General features: G+C 49.4%; 6 protein-coding genes across 6 annotated transcripts; 3 read left to right on the top strand and 3 right to left on the bottom strand.

Annotated features, from left to right (window-relative positions):
• Window positions 1–15: 15 nt before the first annotated feature.
• On the bottom strand, window positions 16–699 carry N7517_001443 (putative DRAP deaminase; the record flags this gene model as incomplete). Its single annotated transcript, XM_056719173.1, has 1 exon — window positions 16–699. One exon carries the CDS (start codon window positions 697–699, stop codon window positions 16–18), a length of 684 nt encoding a protein of 227 aa, XP_056583308.1.
• A 399-nt stretch (window positions 700–1,098) lies between these two features.
• On the top strand, window positions 1,099–2,048 carry N7517_001442 (DnaJ domain protein; the record flags this gene model as incomplete). Its single annotated transcript, XM_056719172.1, has 2 exons — window positions 1,099–1,252; window positions 1,306–2,048. 2 exons carry the CDS (start codon window positions 1,099–1,101, stop codon window positions 2,046–2,048), a joined length of 897 nt encoding a protein of 298 aa, XP_056583307.1.
• A 521-nt stretch (window positions 2,049–2,569) lies between these two features.
• Window positions 2,570–4,650, top strand: N7517_001441 (universal stress protein family domain protein; the record flags this gene model as incomplete). The annotated part of the gene is made up of 4 exons (XM_056719171.1): window positions 2,570–3,512; window positions 3,565–4,298; window positions 4,359–4,420; window positions 4,473–4,650. The coding sequence occupies 4 exons, from the start codon at window positions 2,570–2,572 to the stop codon at window positions 4,648–4,650; spliced, it is 1,917 nt and encodes a 638-aa protein (XP_056583306.1).
• A 615-nt stretch (window positions 4,651–5,265) lies between these two features.
• N7517_001440 (H(+)-transporting V1 sector ATPase subunit B) lies at window positions 5,266–7,196 on the top strand (the record flags this gene model as incomplete). The annotated part of the gene is made up of 8 exons (XM_056719170.1): window positions 5,266–5,364; window positions 5,423–5,507; window positions 5,574–5,593; window positions 5,650–5,685; window positions 5,741–5,902; window positions 5,955–6,543; window positions 6,601–6,819; window positions 6,910–7,196. The coding sequence occupies 8 exons, from the start codon at window positions 5,266–5,268 to the stop codon at window positions 7,194–7,196; spliced, it is 1,497 nt and encodes a 498-aa protein (XP_056583305.1).
• A 797-nt stretch (window positions 7,197–7,993) lies between these two features.
• trpB (tryptophan synthase TRP5) lies at window positions 7,994–10,315 on the bottom strand (the record flags this gene model as incomplete). The annotated part of the gene is made up of 3 exons (XM_056719169.1): window positions 7,994–9,725; window positions 9,806–10,109; window positions 10,180–10,315. 3 exons carry the CDS (start codon window positions 10,313–10,315, stop codon window positions 7,994–7,996), a joined length of 2,172 nt encoding a protein of 723 aa, XP_056583304.1.
• A 1,323-nt stretch (window positions 10,316–11,638) lies between these two features.
• Window positions 11,639–14,289, bottom strand: medA (transcriptional regulator medA; the record flags this gene model as incomplete). The annotated part of the gene is made up of 5 exons (XM_056719168.1): window positions 11,639–12,112; window positions 12,174–13,663; window positions 13,733–13,898; window positions 14,069–14,137; window positions 14,287–14,289. The coding sequence occupies 5 exons, from the start codon at window positions 14,287–14,289 to the stop codon at window positions 11,639–11,641; spliced, it is 2,202 nt and encodes a 733-aa protein (XP_056583303.1).
• Window positions 14,290–20,376: the final 6,087 nt, after the last annotated feature.

The following is a 20,376-nucleotide window of genomic DNA, read 5'->3' as shown; positions in this document are numbered from 1 at the left end:
CACACCCCACAATCTCTATAGATAGATATGCTTATCGCCCTCCATCATCCTCTTCATCGGATTCCTCGGCATCGCCTCCTGCCCCTTCCTCTCCTCAGCATTAATATCATCAGCATTAGTCTCCTTCTCCCCCAATGCATCCCTAACCTCCTTCTCCGCATTCTCATGCCCCGCAAAAGCAACAGTCAAAATCTCCTTCTCCAACCCACTAACATGCTCCCATTCAATGCCCGCCAGAGTCAACATCCGACACCCCCTAGACTCTCCAACAAATGTGCCAGGCTCCTTAACTCCAAAATAAACCTTATGAATCCCCTCGCGCCCGCCCTCTGCTGTCTGCGTGATGCGCTGCACACACGGCGTATTTCCAGACAGCCGCTTCCCGCACGGCTCCATCGTCACATACATGACAAGCTTGCGGCCGGGCTCGACGGGGAGGACTTCGCCAACTTTGTCGTCGGGGACTTTATGCACTGCGGCATAGTTGGAGAAGCAGCATTGCTCTGCGTGTGTGTTCCCCGCGAGCTCCATTGTGTACCCCGTCGAGAGGATCCGATCGTCTGTGAAGGTGGGGTCGTTGTCTTTGCGGGATAGCAGGATTGCGCCAACGCGGAAATTGGTAGGTCTTGGGGGTGATTTCTCCGCTAGGGAGAGACATTGTTTCATGTAGGGTATGTGAGGGGAGGTGGTTGTCGTCATGGTGAGTGATGTCAATTGCGATTGGGTTGGGTTGTTCGGTGTGGGAGGGGAATGGGTAAGGTCGTTGTTCTAGATGTGGAATGGGGATTTTGAATAGGATTCGAATGGCTCCTGTAGCTTTTGAGATTCGAAGAGAGTGGAGTGGCGCTGTCAATGAGCTTGAGGTACTTGAAAGTGGGTTGATAGGCCAGGCGGGAAGCAGCAGCAGAATGACGAAATGGCCCCGTCGCGTCTAAATCGCGTTCCATTTCTACGACTTACGCTAGTGTAGTCGCCACTATTATTGGTCTTTTCAGCTTTTCAATTCCAGTTCCGTTTAATATATCTTAATCACACTCAGCTCTTCCTCTTAGTGCTCGAGCAACTCAAAAACACCTATCGCGTCACTGAAAACTCACCATGGCGAAAAACGCGAAACCCGAAAACCATGCCTCAGACGAAGAAATGCCGTCTGTTGAGGAAGATCTCTATAAGATTCTAGGCGTCGCATCCGATGCAACCCCAGAAGCCATCAAAACCGCATACAAAAAGAGCGCTTTGAGAAACCACCCCGGTATGCAAACCAAAGCAGGTTCGAAAACATCCAACATACTAATCTTAGAGCAGACAAGGTGAACGAAGAAGCCCGCGCAGATGCCAACGCAAAATTCCAACGAATTGCTCTGGCATACGGAGTACTATCTGACGCGCGCCGACGAAGCGTGTACGACCGGACCGGCAGCACGGACGAAGCCTTCGGTGAAGATGGCGACTTCAATTGGATGGACTTCTACCGCGAACAACTATCAGCGATGCTCGACTCGCGGGCGATCTCGGACTTCCAGAAGAAGTACCAAAACTCAGACGAGGAGAGAAAGGACCTGCTCGCTGCGTATGAGACACACAAGGGCAACATGGATGCCATCTACGATACCGTGATGTTGTCAAATGTACTAGATGACGATGAACGGTTCCGGGGTATCATTGACCAGGCCATTGCGGATGAGGAAGTGGAGGATTTCGAGCGATATTCTAAGGAGCCCGAGAAGAAGAAACAGCAGCGTGTGAAGAAGGCGCAGAAGGAGGCACGGGAGGCGGAGAAATTGGGGAAGGAGATTGAGGATAAGAAGAAGAAGAAAGCTGGGTCTTCGGCGAAGAGCTCGAAGGCTGCGGCGAATGAGGATGATCTTCTGGCTATTATCACTAAGCGCCAGCAGGACCGTGGTGCGGGCTTCCTCGCTCGTTTGGAAGAGAAGTATGCGCAGCCTGGGAAGAAGCGTGGTGTCGATGATGAGCCCCCCGAGGAAGCATTTGCTGCTGTTGGGGCTCGGAAGGGGACGAAGCCTAAGTCGAAGAGGGCCAAGGCTTGAATTGGGGTCTTTGTTTCCTGTAGCATTCATGTGTCATGTCTAGGCGTCTATCGTGTAGGTTTAATAGGAGTTTTGTAATTGCATACCACGATACCCTTTCATTCCTTTTGGCTATAACACAAAGAAACATCCAAAAGGACATTCAAAAAGACATACTAGAAGATAAATATGTACATTTTAAACAGCCATGGTAGAAGATAGAAGATGCAGCCACTGTGGCTGCAATCAAAAGCCTCACCTTGGGCTCCTTCTCCCAATCTCTCCTTTTGCTTCCCTTTGTGCTCTTTTACTTTCAACCCCAAGAGCATATTGCTCATGTAGAATCTAATTGCCGAATATCAGTCTGCATCTATCGAATGTCGACTGAATTTGTGACTTTTCCGACAGTGTGAGTTGTCAGGGTTATTTTCTTGAATTTCCATTACAGAAGACCCCTAACACCATCACAGGGCGATCTGCTCCACATTCCTCAGTGCTTGGCGGAGTTGACTGAGTTCCCCACCCGGAGGCGGTACGACGCAATGTCGTACCACAATAGAACTTCTCCTGAACAACTAAAAATCTTGGATGGTACAATATCAACGACAATAAATGAGAAACCATCGGGTCTAAGCCGCACCCTGCAGAACCTGCTGATCGCCCCGCAGCCTAAGAGTGTGGGCGGGACAACCTATTCGCCCAGAGGAACCCGCAGCCCAGTCGAGCCACTCGTATCCTCGCCTTTGCGCATCAGTTCTTCAGATATGGCATCCGCTCCAAGTTCACCGGAGAGACACACTGCAAATCGCGAGGCTCTTCCTCGTAGATCATCCGACCAGGCTGTTGACACTGTTCGCTCAACCTCGCGTCGCCTGAGTATTAACGATGGTGCAAAATCTGATGTCGCTTCTACTTCTCTAGAGCAGCCACATGTCAAAAAGCGATTTTTGCAGGCTCGAGATAGGTCCCAGAGCCGCAAGGGGGTGGCTGCCATAATGTCTGGCCGTCTGTTCCCGAGAAGCTTTTCCCGTGGCAGAGACAGAGACTCGTCACGGGGACCTTCCCAGCGTGGATCGTCTGTTGATGCCCATTCTACTCCTTCACCGGAGCGGGGTCGCCCCAGTTCCTCCGGTAGTCATTCTGTTCATGTTGAAACTTTAACACCCGCCCCTGTTAATTCAGGAAAGTCGTTTGTCATGCACGATACATTCAACAAGTCAGACGAGGCATTAGCTAAACCCCATGGAAGCCTCCCTGATTATATCAAACCGACAGCTGTGGAGGAGGGAGGAGAGCGACTAGCCAAGGACGTTTTCGATCGCGACAAGAACATGATCGAAAGTAGTGAAGACGAAGATACTTCGAGCGACGAAGACAGCACTCTGGATGGTGAACGAGGCCGCAAGAAAAAGAAGCACTCGGATATCACATCTATAACGCCAAGCGACTTTGAGAAATCCAACAATTCCAAGCAGTCCGAAGAACGTATGTTGCCTTCTGTGAATTGGGCAATCCAATGTACTAATTTCGCATATAGAAAAAGCTTCCGAAAATTACAGTGCACGACAGGAAAAGAAACCGCGAAAATCTGCTTTGAAAGCTGTGGTCCATCCACAGACTAGTTTCGACATCCCCACCCCGCGTGTTCAGTCAGTGGCTGGCACACCTTACGGCTCAGAGGATGAAGCCGAGATCGGTGACATCCATCGTGCACAGAAACTCGGCATTTCCATGTCAGCTATTGATAACGGTGTTCACAACCGATCCATCCGAACAATTGTCCGCGGGAACTTTTCAACTCCGCAGGATGATGGGAGCCGTCGTCGCCGTCGGAAATATTTAATCGCGACTGACTTGAGCGAAGAGTCAGTCTATGCCCTGGAATGGACCATCGGGACGGTTCTGAGAGATGGAGACACGATCTTCGCCATCTACGCCATACACGAGGACTCCACTACCACATCAGCGGTCCAGGTCGGCGAAGGGGCCAAAGTGATGAAAGATGCAACGGCCGTCGTTGGGACCCAGACAAAAGAAGCAAACCAGAATTATGCATCCCGTACGATCCTAGGTCGGCTGGGCCCTGGTACTGCTAGCAAGACACATTCTGCTGATTCTCGGGCATCGTCAATAGCCGAGGCGGAACGGGTGAGAGCAGTTGAGACTGTGTCTCAGACTTGTGTGAACTTGCTACGGAAAACAGTCTTGCAGGTCCGTATTGCCGTGGAAGTGATCCACTGCAAGAACCCGAAGTCTATGATCACTGAAGCTGTAAGTATTTCTTGCTCTCAACATCCCTATTATCCCTAGTCCATACTTACAATGACTCAGATTGATGAACTTGAGCCCACACTTGTTATTGTGGGTGCGCGAGGTCAGAGTGCACTAAAAGGGTGAGTGACACTCTCAAATTTTTTGTTTGGTTCATACTAACCTTGCATTTAGTGTCCTTCTTGGCTCATTCTCGAACTATCTTCTTTCTAATTCCTCTGTGCCGGTAATGGTTGCACGCCGAAGATTGAAGAGGCATACATGGAAAGAAAAGCTCAAGGGAACTGCGAATGTGCGCTTATCCAACAATCTAATTACGCCGAAGAGTCTATCTCAAGCCAAAGTGGACTGATTCAGTGCACTCTCTTTCCTTGTGTTTACTCTCTGGCTTGCATTTTCATGGATCGGATCATGGCGAGGCGCCTATCTTGTGGATGGTGCATTAGATCTGGATTCTCATCTCTATTTAATGCGTATGGATACCCTGCTTTTCATGAGCTCAAGATCTCACATTATGGCTTACTCTTCTCTCCTGGTTTAATTCTCCTTATTGATTGTTATTGATTCGGGTCTTCGCTATCAATATTCCTTGTTATCGGCGCAATCTTGTCCTTAATTGCTTAGTAGTGTCTAATATGCATCCATGATATGATGCCTTGGATAAAAGATGCTGGCCTCTATTGGACTTTACATGTAAAAAATAGATAGATTCTTGGGTTATTGCTTCATTCATAATGTAAGTGTACTATTTTTATGGCAATCAAAAATATACCTCAGGCTTGGATCTAGTCCAAGTTTGGCTTAGAACGCCCAAGATACTATCAAGACCCACGCAATCTTGGTCATCACGTGCAACGTCACCGCCCAAGCTCCCCATCGAGACAGCTAGACCAACCCCCGAGTCCCACCTTTACTCTCTCCCCCATCCTTGCCCTTTCTACCCTGCATTTGGAGGATCAGATTCGCCATGGCCGATTTTATTGACCCCCGGATGTCCTCCGTCAAGCCTCGGATGCGCTACAATACCATCGGAGGCATCAACGGACCGCTAGTTATCCTCGACAATGTGAGTTGACGTAGGTTTAATGTAGCAACTATAAGCTAATTTTCTTGCCCCAAAATAGGTCAAATTTCCTCGATTCAACGAAATCGTCTCACTCACGCTACCTGATGGCACAGAGCGCAGTGGTCAGGTGCTGGAAGCCAGAGGTCCGTTCCCCACGTTCCGCTGTTTGGTCTAGGAGTATGAAAGCTGACTGCTATACATACAAATAGGAAACCGGGCTGTTGTGCAGGTGCGGACTAAGATCTCGCCCCTAAAATGCAAGACATTAACGTCGTTGTCAACTAGGTGTTCGAAGGCACTTCCGGTATCGATGTGAAGAAGGTACAATCACCCGTGCGAATCATTGGAGTATCGGATAAACTGACAGATCGGTCAGACCAAAGTCGAGTTCAGCGGCCACAGCTTGAAGCTTGGTGTTTCCGAGGATATGTTGGGTCGAACATTCGACGGTTCGGGACGAGCTATCGACAAGGGCCCTAAGGTGTTAGCGGAGGATTACCTGGACATCAACGGCCAGCCTATCAACCCCTACTCGCGAGTATGCACACTGCCATTATAATCGAACTACGGGAAGCTAACGAACGGACAAGGTGTATCCTGAGGAGATTATTTCGACCGGTATCTCCGCCATCGATACGATGAACTCTATTGCCCGCGGCCAGAAGATTCCTATCTTCTCGGCCGCTGGTTTGCCCCATAACGAGATCGCAGCACAAGTGTGTCGCCAAGCGAGTTTGGCAAAGCCTACTAAGGATGTTCATGACGGCCACGAGGAGAACTTCTCTGTCGTCTTCGCCGCCATGGGTGTTAATATGGAGACTGCCCGCTTCTTCAAGCGTGACTTCGAGGAGAACGGTAGTATGGAGCGTGTCACTCTGTTCCTGAACTTGGCCAACGACCCTACGATTGAGCGTATTATTACTCCTCGTCTTGCCCTGACCACCGCCGAATACTACGCCTACCAGCTCGAGAAGCACGTTCTGGTTATTATGACTGACATGTCCGCCTACTGTGATGCCTTACGTGAAGTTTCCGCTGCTAGAGAAGAAGTCCCCGGTCGTCGTGGCTACCCCGGTTACATGTACACAGATTTGTCCACCCTCTACGAGCGTGCTGGACGAGTTGAGGGCCGCAATGGTTCCATTACACAGATTCCCATTCTGACCATGCCTAACGACGGTGCGTTACTCCGGCCATTCTTCTCCAAGTGAACCTCACTAACCCATACTCTTGCAGATATCACCCACCCTATCCCCGATTTGACTGGTTACATTACCGAGGGCCAGATCTTCATTGACCGTCAGCTCGACAACCGCGGTATCTACCCACCAATCAACGTCCTGCCCTCTCTATCACGTCTGATGAAGTCCGCCATCGGCGAGGGTCGCACCCGCAAGGACCACGGAGATGTGTCCAACCAGCTGTACGCCAAGTACGCCATTGGTCGTGATGCCGGTAAGCAACCCACCCCACCCCCAAAGATTCTCTACATTGCACTGTTCCACCCTTTCACATCTTAAAAACACCTCTAACAACCCCAACCAGCCGCCATGAAAGCTGTCGTCGGAGAAGAAGCCCTCTCTTCCGAAGACAAGCTCTCCCTCGAATTCCTGGAAAAGTTCGAGCGCACCTTCATCAGCCAGTCTCCCTACGAGAAGCGCACCATCGATGAATCCCTCGATCTCGCCTGGAACCTCCTCCGCATCTACCCCAAGGAACTCCTCAACCGCGTGCCTAAGCGCACTCTCGATGAGTTCTACGCCCGCCACGCACGTAAGATCCCTAACAAGGATACCCGCGATAACTCGCACGAGAACCTGATCGACGCATGAGGCGGTGCTGTGTGTTGAGGGGAATCCTAGGCCTTGGGCTGTGTTGAAGTAAACTATTCCCGGGTTTCCTATTTTAGTGCGAGGTGGAAGTGGGAAGCCTGAGAGTCCCGGCGAGGGGATTTAGTAGGTCCTGTTTTTGTCGATGTCAATTGCATATACTCCTATCTTTTGTTCTTGCGGTTGTTCGTATCTTTCTTGGTTGTTTTTTTTGGTCTCTATACATTATCGAATCTATTTCAGGGCTATCTTTGCTCTCTACAAAGTATGGAATGGTCGATTCGTCGATTTTGTGTGTATAGTGGTATTGACGAGCCTAAATCTACAGGCTTGGACGTCTTGCGAGAAGTCATCGATATCTCGGTTCTGACTTTTTTTTAGAATTGCAAGTGTCAACACCTTCAATATTCTACCGGCAAATTGATTATCTACTAATCAGGATTTAGGTACAACGGGCGGTATACCTTCAGTGGAAGGCGGTACAAAAAAGGTGTTTGGACTTTTGCCGAGTCACAGTATCTATGCGTATGAGACAGTCTAGTCTAGAAAAGATGAAGGAAAACAGAAAGACCGAAAAAAGGATATCAACCGGAAAAGGGATATCAATAGTTATTTTTTTCTTTTTCTAATTTCTAACCAAAAAGAATGAAAAAAAAAGTCTGCAACGCTTTTCCATGACCATCCCGCAATGTGTAGCATAAAAGCATCAGGAATCATGAAACCCTCTGACAAAAGAGAGGACCGAAAGAACATATATCAAACAATACGGGGGGAAACGACTCAGAAAGGATGGAATGCGCCTAGAAGCGCAGATCCCAGCCGATCTTGGGGCCAAGCCGGGGAAGCTCGTCAGCCACCTGCTGAACATCCTTGTCGCCGCGACCGCTCAGGTTGAGGACAATGTCCTTGCCCTTGCCCATAGTCTTGGCCAGTTCCATCACACCCCAGACGGCGTGGGAGGACTCCAGAGCGGGGATGATACCCTCGTGTTGGGCGAGGGCACGGAAGCCAGCGAGGGCCTGGCTGTCATCGGCGGAGATGAAAGTGGCGCGGTTGGTATCTTTCCAGTTGCTAAGCTCGGGGCCAACACCGGGGTAGTCAAGACCGGCGGAAATCGAGTGGGTATCGGAGATCTGGCCGTGCTCGTTCTGCAGAACGTAGGTACGGACGCCGTGGAGGACACCGTGGGAACCGCCAGAGAGGGTGGCAGAGTGACGGTTAGTATCGACACCATCTCCGGCAGCCTCGACACCGATGAGCTTGACACTGGGGTCGTTGGAGAAGGGGTAGAACATTCCAACGGCGTTACTACCACCGCCAACACAGGCGATGACAGCATCGGGGAGCTTTCCAATCTGTGCCTGCATCTGCTCCTTTGTCTCGTTTCCGATCACGGACTGGAAGGTGCGGACGATGGTAGGGAAGGGGTGAGGACCAATAGCGGAGCCGATGATGTAGTGGGTGGTGTCAAGTTCGACCACCCAAGCGCGGAGAGCCTCGTTGACTGCATCACGCAGTGTACGGCTGCCAGCTTCGACAGCGACGACGGAGGCACCAAGGAGCTTCATGCGGAAGACGTTAAGACCCTGGCGACGCACATCCTCGGCACCCATGAACACGGTACACTTCATACCGAACTTGGCACAAACGGTGGCAGTAGCGACACCGTGCTGGCCAGCACCGGTCTCAGCAATGATGCGGGTCTTACCAAGACGACGGGCAATCAAGATCTGTCCGAGGGCATTGTTGATCTTGTGACTTCCAGTGTGGTTGAGATCCTCACGCTTCAACCAAATGTTAGCGCCGCCAATGTGGTCGGTCAAACGCTGAGCCATGTGAAGGCTGCTAGGACGGCCCATGTAGGGGTAGTAGGAGCGGAATTCTTCCCAAAACTTGGGGTCGTTGTTGGCGACGTCGAAGCCGCGCTCAAGCTCAGCCAAGCAATCCATCAGGGACTCGGGGACATACTGTCCACCGAACTCGCCGAAGCGCGAGGGCTGAGAGGAGGCGTCCATTGTGACGTTGAGGGCCTCAATTTGGTCAGCAAGACCAGGTCCGGCGGGGGTATCGGCATCGGTGATGACTTTGGTGGGGTGGACCTGAGTGGAAGGCTGGGCCTTCTCGATGGCCTCGAGAACGTTGATCTCGCGAGTGAAGGCACCGGTGGCATCACGCTCACGCTTGCGTCCGGTGATGCTGGAGAGGTATTCCTCGGCAGCCTTGGCGGCCTGCCCAGCAGGAGCATTGCCAACACAAGTGATGATCTGACTGCCGATAACAACACCCTCGGCCTGGTCCTGGACGGACAGGAAGTGCTCACGAGTGCTGACACCGAATCCCAATGCAGCAGGGACATTGCCCGAGTATTCGTGGACCCGGTTCAGAAGCTCGGGGATGTTGGCGCTCAATGATCCGGTAGCACCGGTCACACCCATGCGGGAAACGACGTAAATGAAGCTGTCGGCGATCTTGCAGAGGAGACGCATGCGAGCATCAGAGGTGGCAGGCGCGATGAGGGGAACATATGAGAGACTGAAATAGGGTAAGCATTCTGGACCGTCATAGACAAGTGATGAATATTTCAAAACAAGTAAAAATCAGCACAAACTCACCCAGCGCTCGAGCAGAGGTCACGGAAACGGACAGCCTCCTCCGGGGGCAAGTCAACCATAATGAAACCGTTGACACCGGCCTCCTTGCAGTCACGGAGCATACGCTCCTCGCCATACTTAAGGACAGGGTTGAAGTAACCCATAAGCATCAGAGGGGTCTGCAGACCGCGCTTGCGGGCAGTGCGGACAAGCTCAAGGACGGTAGTGAGGGTAACACCATTTTGAAGGGCCTTAGTGTTGGCCGTCTGGATGGTGGGGCCATCAGCGATGGGGTCTGTGAAGGGAATGCCAAGCTCGATGATATCTATAATGTGACCCCGGAATGTTAGCAAAGATCGTCCCTCTGAGTCACTTTCACTTGGGGTTTGAATTACCGGCGCCGCCGTTCTCGAGACCAAGGAGGATATCAACTGCCTCCTCAACGGTGGGATATCCTGCGGTGATGTAGGCCACAAGGGCTGCGCGCTTCTGCGCCTTGCACTTCGCGAATGTCTGCTTGATAGCTTCCATAATGAAAGGCGATGTGCGAGTGGCGGGGCAAAAGAGTGTGGTGATAAGAAGAAAGGGAAGAGGCCAATGGAAGGCAAACAGTCCCTATATATATGTGCAGAGTTGGGATAAGTGACACGTGAATGCTTAAGTGAGGAATGGGATAAGATGATGTTATAAAAAAGCAAACGGTCTGTTATGAGTCAAATGTAACTGCCCTTTTTCGAGGCCGGTGTCGCTGGGCCCCGCGTGTCACGTGCCTCGATAAGATACTAAGTCAGCATACCTTATCGTGCCTACCTCGGGATGGACCTCGGGATGGAGGTATGTAGGGTTGATCTGCTCACGTGATATGATTTACCATTACTGTGCAAGTCGTTTTATCACTACGTTGTGCAAGGGACAAGGCTCGTTTACAATGGTTCAAGTGAAATTAATCTGATGATCTGAATTTCAATAAGTAGGACTCAGAATAGGTAAAATTAGGCAGGAAAGTAGGGTGATAAACGGTCCAACCGTTCCAGTCCCGAACGCCAGAACAATGCAGTAGGTAGTAAGTGACAACAACCCTCAGCTGAAATAACAAGAAGTGGTAAGTACCGAATCAACTCCGAACAAAATTTCAAACAGAGAAGTGAAAAGTAAACAGGGAGTAGAGGGGAAGAGCTGAGACAAGAAGCGAACTCCAGTGCCAGACATCCTCGCCCCAAAACCCCGTCCAAAATGCACCAAGGAATTGGATGAAAGGGACAAAACCGCCAAGATAATCCAAGAACAAAACCCCAGTCTATCCCATTTCCAATCCCAAAAGAACCCGCGAATGCAAAAGGAATGACAAGCAAGCGCCCGCTATGCTGAATGGTAGTACAAAAGCCCAGAATGTATGTTTTGTGCGCAAAAAAGGGAGTGGAAGCCGAAATGCCCGGCATGTAAATATGCAACCCAAGGAAGGAATGAACAAGACACCGTCTAGATGCGAGGAACAGGTCTCGGAGTAGGTCAAAGTCCAAAAGGTCAAAAAAGTCAAAAAGCAGATATGCAACGGCCAAATGTTTGGGTGTATGGTTGGGGCATCAGGCATCATAATGTTGTAGTGTAAGGAGGGACATAAAATCATGATCAATATACGGGATGCAAGGTCCGGCGGGTACAAGGGCCCTTACTACCTTTTCAGGTGGGAAGAGACCTTGTCTCCGGTGGGACGGTAACCCGCTGTCTGGGCTTGGTAAGGAGTGACAAGAAAAGGAAAATCGTATCTTCAAAATAGGAGGAGGGGAAGTATGAAAAATAGAATGAAACGAGAACGCAGCATGAGATCAAATGGAGGTCCAGCCAGGAGGGGGATCAGTGGCCGCCGTGGGCCGTGTCGTGCATGGAATACACAGGATCCAAGTAGGTGTAGCATGCGCCATTTCCTGGTCCACCGGTGTGAGGAGCGTTGTGGCCGAGAGTGTGCATGTCCCAAGATGGTCGCGGAGCGGGGGCTGCCAGACCGTGGGCACTCTGGGGATGGCAGATGGCAGGATACGAGTATGCTCCCACAGACGTATAGGGCTGGGTCACTGCGACCATAGATCGGAGATCAGGGGCCGAAGACAAGTGGGAGGCGGAGTGGTCTGCCTGAGAGTAGTTGTGCACTGGCATACCAGTGTAGGTATTGCCAGCACCAGCGTCGGAGATTGACTGCGGGGAGTTGGCAGTATGAGGCTCGGTACCGGAGTCAGAACCAGTGCCATGGCTAGCATGACTAGCATGGCTAGTGTAGGTGGTGGTCATTGGTGTGGGGAGAGCACTAGCGGTTGAGGAATAGCTGGCAGACTAGACGAAAACAAAGATTAGCAACTTGTCACGGTGGAGCTGTGGAGTTTCAAAAACATACGTATTTTCCAATGATCTTCTTCAGTGCGTGACCCAGGACCTTCCAGGGGAAGACCTTGACATCCTTCTCGATGTTGCGAGGCTTGGGAGCAGGGAAGCCCATGATGACCTTGAAGAACTCTTCGCTGTCGACCTTGGCCTTGGAGACAGTCAGGGGGCGGAAGCCCTCCAAGTTGCGACGAATGCGATTCTTCTCTTCAACCGTGAAACGCACGGCCACGAGGGACTCAAGCAAATAGATGGTATCCACGCTGGTTACGTAGCACTCATTCTTGTCCTCCCATGAAATGCAGCTGATGCAGATACTGCTCGGGGCGCGATCCTCGGGAGTAACGGCCTTGAACTCGCCCTGGATAGTGCTGCCAGTTTGAGAGCGGGTGAATTGGACGAGACGGCGTTGACATGTGCGTTCTTCCTTCGACCACCCTTGTGTCATACTATCAAGATCACCGTTCAGCTTGAGGATAGCCTTGCTGGGATACATGGCATAGGGGTTGAAGGCTGGGTTGTGGGGCATGGGGTGCGTTTGCATGGTGGAGGTGCGGATCAAAGTGGGATTTGAAGCACCACGCTGGGCAGGACCCTTGTGCTGAGGGAGACCATGTGTCAAGGCGAGACCTGCGTTGCGACCATCATTGCTCACAGAGACGAAAGAGGGGCTCCAAGCCGGGGTGATAGGGGAATGAACACGGAGGGCGGGCTGGGGAGTGGCAGACACAGAAGAGTATTGGCCAGAGCCGGTTTGGGGAGATGATGCAGCGTGATATGGTGCGACAAAACCGGCCATGGCGGGGAGGGGCTGCAAGTAAGGTGAGTAAGACGCAGACACAGAGCGGCTGTGGTATCCCTCGTGGTGCTCAACCTTGGGGATCACGGATCCATTGTGTCGCTTGGTAGATGCCACAGGGACATCAGAGTATGAGGAGAACTTTCTCTTGCGGGAATCGGCCGATGGCGAAGGGTGGGAAGCTTGCTCATAAGTGTACACACCAACCTGAAGAGAAGTTGCGGGGCAGTCATCCTGGGTCTCCATTGTGACGGACAGAGGAACAGCGAAAGATGGGGATCCAGTAGACAAGAATGCAGGTACATCAGCAGAAAGGCCGTACTGGAACGCTGAGCCTTGGAATCCAAGGAAATGCGGGAGCGATTCACACTTCTTTGAGCCAAAAACCACATACAAAGCTGCGTATGAGGAAGCGTGGAGGTCATAGGGGCACTGGATCTGGACCATCACTCTAGTCCCTTCGCTTCCGCGCTGGGGACTGTATGTCACAATTTCGGGTAGCTGACGGTGGCGTGCTCCCATCATAGGCGATTGCGACTCTTCGTACGAGCTAGCGTACTCATTGGGTAGATATGGAACACAATCCGAGATCTGACTTGCCTGATCGGCCATGGGTGAGGGAACCATCGGGGTCGTCACATAAGGCGATTGACCGTAGTTCGAGTAAGACGCAGCATCATGCAAAGATCGAGTGGAACCATAATCTGTGTTTGGTCTCAGCACACGGGATGTTCCTAGATCATGGCAAACCAAGTGCTTCAGATGCAACGTACCTATTATGGCGCCGGCAACGGGCTTCTGGAATGCAGACATGGACAAGATGGGCTCAGACTTGGCCCACAGGCCGTCTGAAAATGCACCGACAAACTGTGATTCTTCTGAGTCCGACAGATCCAACGACTCGCCGAGTATGAGAGGCGTTTGAAAATCCGGGTCGAACTGTGATGGAAGAGACAAGGTCAGCGGGAAGGTTTCTTGTGCACACGGAAAATAGGGCAAGGGTTGAGAAGAATCAAACAGGATGAGCTGGGATTGGAACACCTATGCAACACATGCGAGCATCCACAAGGAAAGAGAGAGACAAAGTCCAAAGGTTGGGAGATTCTTACCAAAACACCGTGTGTCTTCGAATAAGCCAGCTTGAAGATGTTGCAGCGAGTGCAACGAGACAGAACCTTCTGAAGCGAATGACTGGGAATTTATTCCAAACGATTGTAGGTCGAAAAAGCACGAGCAAGAATGGAGTGCTCTCCGAGACAGAACGAGCGACAAGATGAAGCTGGTGTTGGTCTCACAAAATGGGCGGCGACAAAAGGCCTCGAATCACCATCCAGGAATAAATCACTAAGGCTGAGACTAGGAACGGCTGGCTGCAGTAATAGACTCAGATCTCAACCGTAATGCCCAAAGGTTCATAAAGAGCCGAAGAACCAGTTAAGAGGAGATGTGCAAGAAAACGTCCACCGCCAATTGTGACGGAATGAGCCGAGATTGGTTGGAAGACGAGAGAGCAACGAGCGTGGACTGGAGAGGTTTCTCTTTTCTTTCTTTCCTCAAGGTGTTTCGGGAAGACTTCCAGCAGATTGGGCCAAAATAAACAAGATCCAGGTGATAGGCTACTCAATTAATGAGTATACGAGAACGTTTTCAGACTATGGGAACCGGACCGGTGCATAGGGGGGAATGAACTCACCGAGATGAATCAAGGTGAAATAAAAAAGAAGCTCTGATCTGAGACCAAATTTCTGCTGTTGAGCTTCCAAGATATGCAAGATCCGAGGGTCGTTCAACCTGAAGAAGAGTCTAATTGTCAACAACAAACACTTGATAATAGCGGGACGGGGAAGCTATCCGACGGCTTTGACACTATCGTCATTTCGTATAGTCCAGAGAACACAAATTCCCCTGCAAGGAGATATCCAAGATCAAGAGGCCCAAAGAGGAAGTATGCAAGGCACGAGGGGGAATCAAGTGAGACCGTGGGCAAAGGGAGGCACATAACTAACCTTAAGCTGATGAACCGATCTGCCTGAATGGTTCCTTTCTTGTATCCAATATTCTTTAATGACCCTGAGACCCTTCCAAACAGAGGTGATTCCGCTAGATTCTTGGATCGGAAGTTGTCTTTAGCCGAGACAATCGAGCGAATGGTTGTCGAGTGGATTTCAATATTCAGTATTCAGTTATCGGAGAGTATAGCTTGTCGCAAGTATAAAAAGCGAGAGAATCCTTTTTTTTTTTTGAACGTTGGAGGTTCAACTGAGACCGCGGAGCAAACGGGATCTACAGAGATATCGCGCAAACGGGCAAATATCCTTAGATCCTAATCGGGGCGTATATATCCAAAAGTTCCAGGGTTCAGTAAGGCGAAAAAAAAGAATTAAATGTCGTATAATTCCCGAAACCGTAGCGAACGTGGTAGACGAGCGTAGCGAACGTGGTGAGCGAATGTGTGACTAAAAAGTCATAATAAATTTCAAAGGGGGATGGAAAGTGGGATGCAAGGAAGATGGGACCAGAAGGGTTAAAAGCAATGAGGATTATATGGAATTATTATTAGCAGTCAAAGTACACACCTAAACTGTATAAGGGATTTTTTTTCTTTTCTTTTTAAAAATTCATAATACATTAAAATTCTCAAAGTAGACTAACAACTAGTGGGAAATCCGTAGCGGGGGAGGGGGGAAACTTGGTATTACATGGTACTTATGAACTACAAATACACATATACCTTGTACGGAGTACTAGATATAGATCCCCTTTACCATGGTCACACAGAATTTTCTATAATAAAGTCTCGAGTCTCGAGTTAAAAAAAAAAAAAAAAAAAACTAGGGCGGAGTAGGTATCTACAAACGAATTCGGAAACCAGAAGACTTATGCTTTCCGGACTGTCCGACCATTCAGATCCACATCTCTCTATGATCTTGACATAAAACTTCTATCTGAACCTTGGAACAGATAACCGGATGTGACGGGGAGGAATAGAGGAACGTGAGGTTCTCGGGATAAACACCAATCTGGCGGCCTGCGCCGCTAAAAAGAAATAAAAGTGGATCCAACATGTGGGAAAAAAAATTAACAAGAATTTGATAGAATTCAGCCCGATGGTAACCTTTGTTTTTCCTCTAGCATAGCCACTTTTCATTGTCTGTGTGGTTAACAAGGTCAAGGCCCAATGACTATAAGTACTGGCTCCTCTCTTACTATATCCCCACCAATCAGAAAGCTGTATCCTGTTATCTTATAATTAGTACAGCTTTCGGGTGCTTTTCCATCCGGAACCCTTTTTCATCTTTTTATGGTTTTCCTGAAGATCTTGAAGGTTGACCTTTGTCAGCTCCTTACGCCGACCCTTGGGTGCCGAACGAAAGAGGAAAACGAGGACCCTTTCTTCTTTTCTCCAGATACTCCACTACGGATCTCCCTTGGATCCGTCACGATCGTATCTGTCGTCATGCCGGTCAATATGATAATTCACATCTCCCCGACACGAGGCTGCACGTACAAGTATATATGTGTACCGAGGTACCTTCACTCACAAACTCTTACTAAATTCCCCAGATATTTCCCGATCAAACCCTCCGGGAAAGAGTTAAGCTTACTATCATCTGACCCCGAATCCGAATCTAAAGAAAAGAAAAAAAAACCTAAGGCTAAGGTTTCCAGAAAAACCTCAAAATACGAAGGTCTATGTTTAGCACACCTTGCATTTTTCAGGTGACTCGGTGGCCTGACTATGCAAGGGTCCCGCCCTGTGATTGGTTTTCTTATCCCCCCTCTAGACCCGATCGGGTATCACTCTTGGACCCGAACATCCGTGTTCCCTCGAGGTAACAGGACCGTTCCATTATCAGCTGGGCATTTGGACACTCTGCACTGTCACCTTATATATTTAGATATATCTTCAAGATTTGGAATTATATTAGTGTATACTTACATGTACTATATATATGAAATTCCCACTCCAACGGCTCCCGGACCACGAGCTCCCCAGGCCCTGTTAATCGCGAATGCGCAGGTCATACAAGAGAATTACCCGAGCGCGTCAAGCTCTGCAGTTCCGTAACGTCAACCATGTTATTGTTACAGACGCAGATGCAAATGCAGACGCAGACGCGGAGTGAAAATAGAATCCAAAATGTCCGTAAGGATTTTTTCAATTGGTTTCTTCCTAGGGTCTCCATGAGATCATAGGGTTCGACATATTCGGAAGCATTATTGGAAAGAAGTTTATTTCTCAATGTAGATGTTGACTATAAAAGATTTTTGAAAATATAAATTACGCTAAACCCCGGAGGTAATAACGGTTCGGATGCACAAATCCCGATTTCGTGCAGCTCCAAGGGATAAAAAGGGGCCACGGGGGATAAACAGTGAACGCGTCTATCGATAAGATATGCAACTCCGCGATTTCGCCACGTTCAGGATATCCCGAGGTGTGGACACTGTATAGAAGGTGAACCTAAATAGAGTCAACACTCAAACTTCGGGAATGGGGCTCATCGGGCTCATCGGAACCATAGAAAACGACAGTGGAGCGCATGATCAGCAATCTGCCATGAAGCTTCAACCCGATCAGCGATCGCGTCTAAAACGGGGTGTGAAAACGGGGTGCTAAAACGGGTTAAACGGGTTCTTCAGGCATACCTTCCTTGCTATTCGTTACATAGTTAATAATGTTCCCGTCCCTACATGTCCAATCCAAATGTGTCAATGTTCATGTTCCTCTCCCAACCACCCCAACCACCCCCAATATCAAAATCAACTAGAGCAAGGAGCACCTCATCCAAGGGACCAATCTATAAGTCCTTACTACCCCTTTAGAAATTCCAAAAGCCATTGGATAATCTCATTAGTTTGTAGCGGAATTTCCCCAAGGAAACCCCAATCAGCGTTTGTATCCCTAACCGGCAATTCTTCGGGAGGAACGTCAATCCCCACATCGAAATCCAACCCCCAAATGGAAAAAAACGCGTAGAAACGCGTAGAAAAAAAAGGTACAAAAGATTTCAATGTATTGACTAAAAGTACCGATCCCCCATCAACTCCGTCTAGTGTTTCAACCAAATGATTTTCAAATCCGTCAAGGATCCTCATCCTTCCAAGCTTCTTAAAAAAAAAAAGCGGACCACTATATCCTCAGGGCTTCGGAGCTGCAACCTTGTTAGAATCCTGCTCCGTCAATACCGTATTGCACATTACTATTGGCAGATGGTTCCATATTCATCTCCATTATTATATTATTGAAACGGGTGAGCATCCACTAGGGCTTCGGGCTTTCCGGTTCCTGCTTTTTAATCATTTTGCCTATTGGCGAACCTTGGTAAACCCCCGCGCCTATTATTAATTATTGATTTTAGACTCTTCCGTATATGTTTTGCATCCACGTTCTCTGTATACGAAGGGTGACCTTACCCTTTCTAAGAATATGCAGGTACAACCGAACTATTGCCTGTTTACTTCGTATCCGTCAATATTATGTACGTGATCTCGCCACTCGTGCCTGTATGTGTGTGCCTGTCTTGCGTGTGTGGGGACAATAAGTGCATATCGAGCACGGGTTGAGGAAGATTAATGGATTATTGGGTAGGGATTTTCCTCAATCCCTTCGAGGGAGAAAAGGAGAAGATGTCAGGGCAGAGCAAAGACCTTGCTGCATAGTGGGATGGGATTAGGGCGCGGATCATGGGGAAACAAGACCCCTCAGGAGTGAAACATCGTCAGAGACACTGACGGCTCTCTATCTTTTTGCCCTGGTTCACCACCCTTACATTTTGGACGGCTCCTGGTTCTGTTCGTGAAGGGGGAGACAAACGGTAACGATCCTCGATTTTTTTTACCCTGTCTCGATTGTGGAAGATCACTGGCTTATTCTTGTCCACATGAGGGTTTTGTCTGCACCATAGTTCGGAGGAATGTGAGATGGACCCGCTTTGGGTCTTGGGACTGTTCGGCTATACTTACATCTATGTCTGTTCTGGATAAGAGGAAGATCGGTGTCGGGTATCTTTACTCTGAGTGAACAGAAATGATCTAGGTTTCGCTGTTGGGGTCATATATCGTACCCTTGAAGCTGGAGGGTAGGATGGCATCAGATGTCACCCTCTATCCATGAAAATGGCTGATCAAACATCGCAAATCACGACCCAGAATCAACTGCATGTCTTCGACGCCCTTTTCTTGTTTTTCGCCCCTGCAAAGATCATCATCCACTGAGCAGCCTCATTCGTCGATGATCCTTCCATGGCGGAATATGTGAACTCCTTGTCGTTAGCTCTATCCCTGCTGGCCACTCACGGACACAGAGTTATACACCGGTGGGGACCGTCGGTGCTAGCTTTAACCTTCCTTGGCCCCTGCTCAAGGAAAAGTCGTTAGCAGAAGAGTACTCCGTACCGCCCGCGCTTCCGCAGAATGAACGCTAATAGGGTTCGACGCCTTCCCCTACGGTCCTTAGCTTCTCCAGCGACTATGGGAGAAAAAAGAGGTTAACGGTTTCAGCCACGGAGCGAATAGTTGACAGTGGCGGGCTATTCCGCCTCGGGGTATGGTTAATGCTGGCAGAGATACTCCGTACTCCGTGTTCGCCCGCACTGTCCTCTGTTCTCCGGTAGTAGTCTTGATACCGTGACAATGAAACACCATGACCAAGAACCAAGATGATCGGATCGACTGGCGGTCAAAACTGACAGCGGGGAATGAAGCTCATGTTTGATATCGGGATTTGTCACGATCATAATTTTGCGCTCAGACAAGAGGGTTGGCTAATAGATATCTCCATACGGGATCAGCGATGCTTCTTCCCGCCGCATCTGAATCGAAGCCACTCATGTCGAGCTGGTACGTTTCAGTGTGGAGAGAGGAAAAAGGATTGCGAAGCCTGTCTCATCATTTTCATAGATTCTTTGTCGAATGTCTTCAACACGACCAGGGAAGAAACCGCCCCAACTCTAACACTGCTGATCTTATACCGACTTGGATTATTCTCCACTGCTTTCATGTTTCCCTGCATCTACTCCGTACTCCGTATGATAGTCAGCTCTACGGAGTATCTGGGGCGCCCTAATTGTATATCTTGGCTGCTCTCGTGGATTTGCTGCGAGATCCCGTGTCCTTTGAGTTTTGCTTTTTTTCTCGTTGTCTTTCCCCGTAGCAAATATTCTTTAGGTGAAACAAGTTCGACGGTAAGGTTTTTTAAAGCAGTCTGAAGACAGTCGCGCATCTTATGATGTATAGCTGTTGGAGCTCTTTGGGTGCTATATAGTCAGGGGCGAGACAGATCCCTATGACGATCCAATTCGGATAAGAAGCTTGGGCGGAATCTGGGATCAGATAGGTGGGATCATAGCTTTTTGGTATTTGTGGTATTCTATTTGAGTGTTAATAGTAAATAATAGCATATCAAATTTAGTTT

The sequence above is a fragment of the Penicillium concentricum genome, assembly GCF_028827145.1.
Source record: "Penicillium concentricum strain IBT 3081 chromosome Unknown utg000001l_segment0_segment0, whole genome shotgun sequence".
Taxonomy (NCBI): Eukaryota; Fungi; Ascomycota; class Eurotiomycetes; order Eurotiales; family Aspergillaceae; genus Penicillium; species Penicillium concentricum.
Note: the sequence above shows the minus strand (reverse complement) of the source record. Positions and strands in the feature narration are given on the sequence as shown.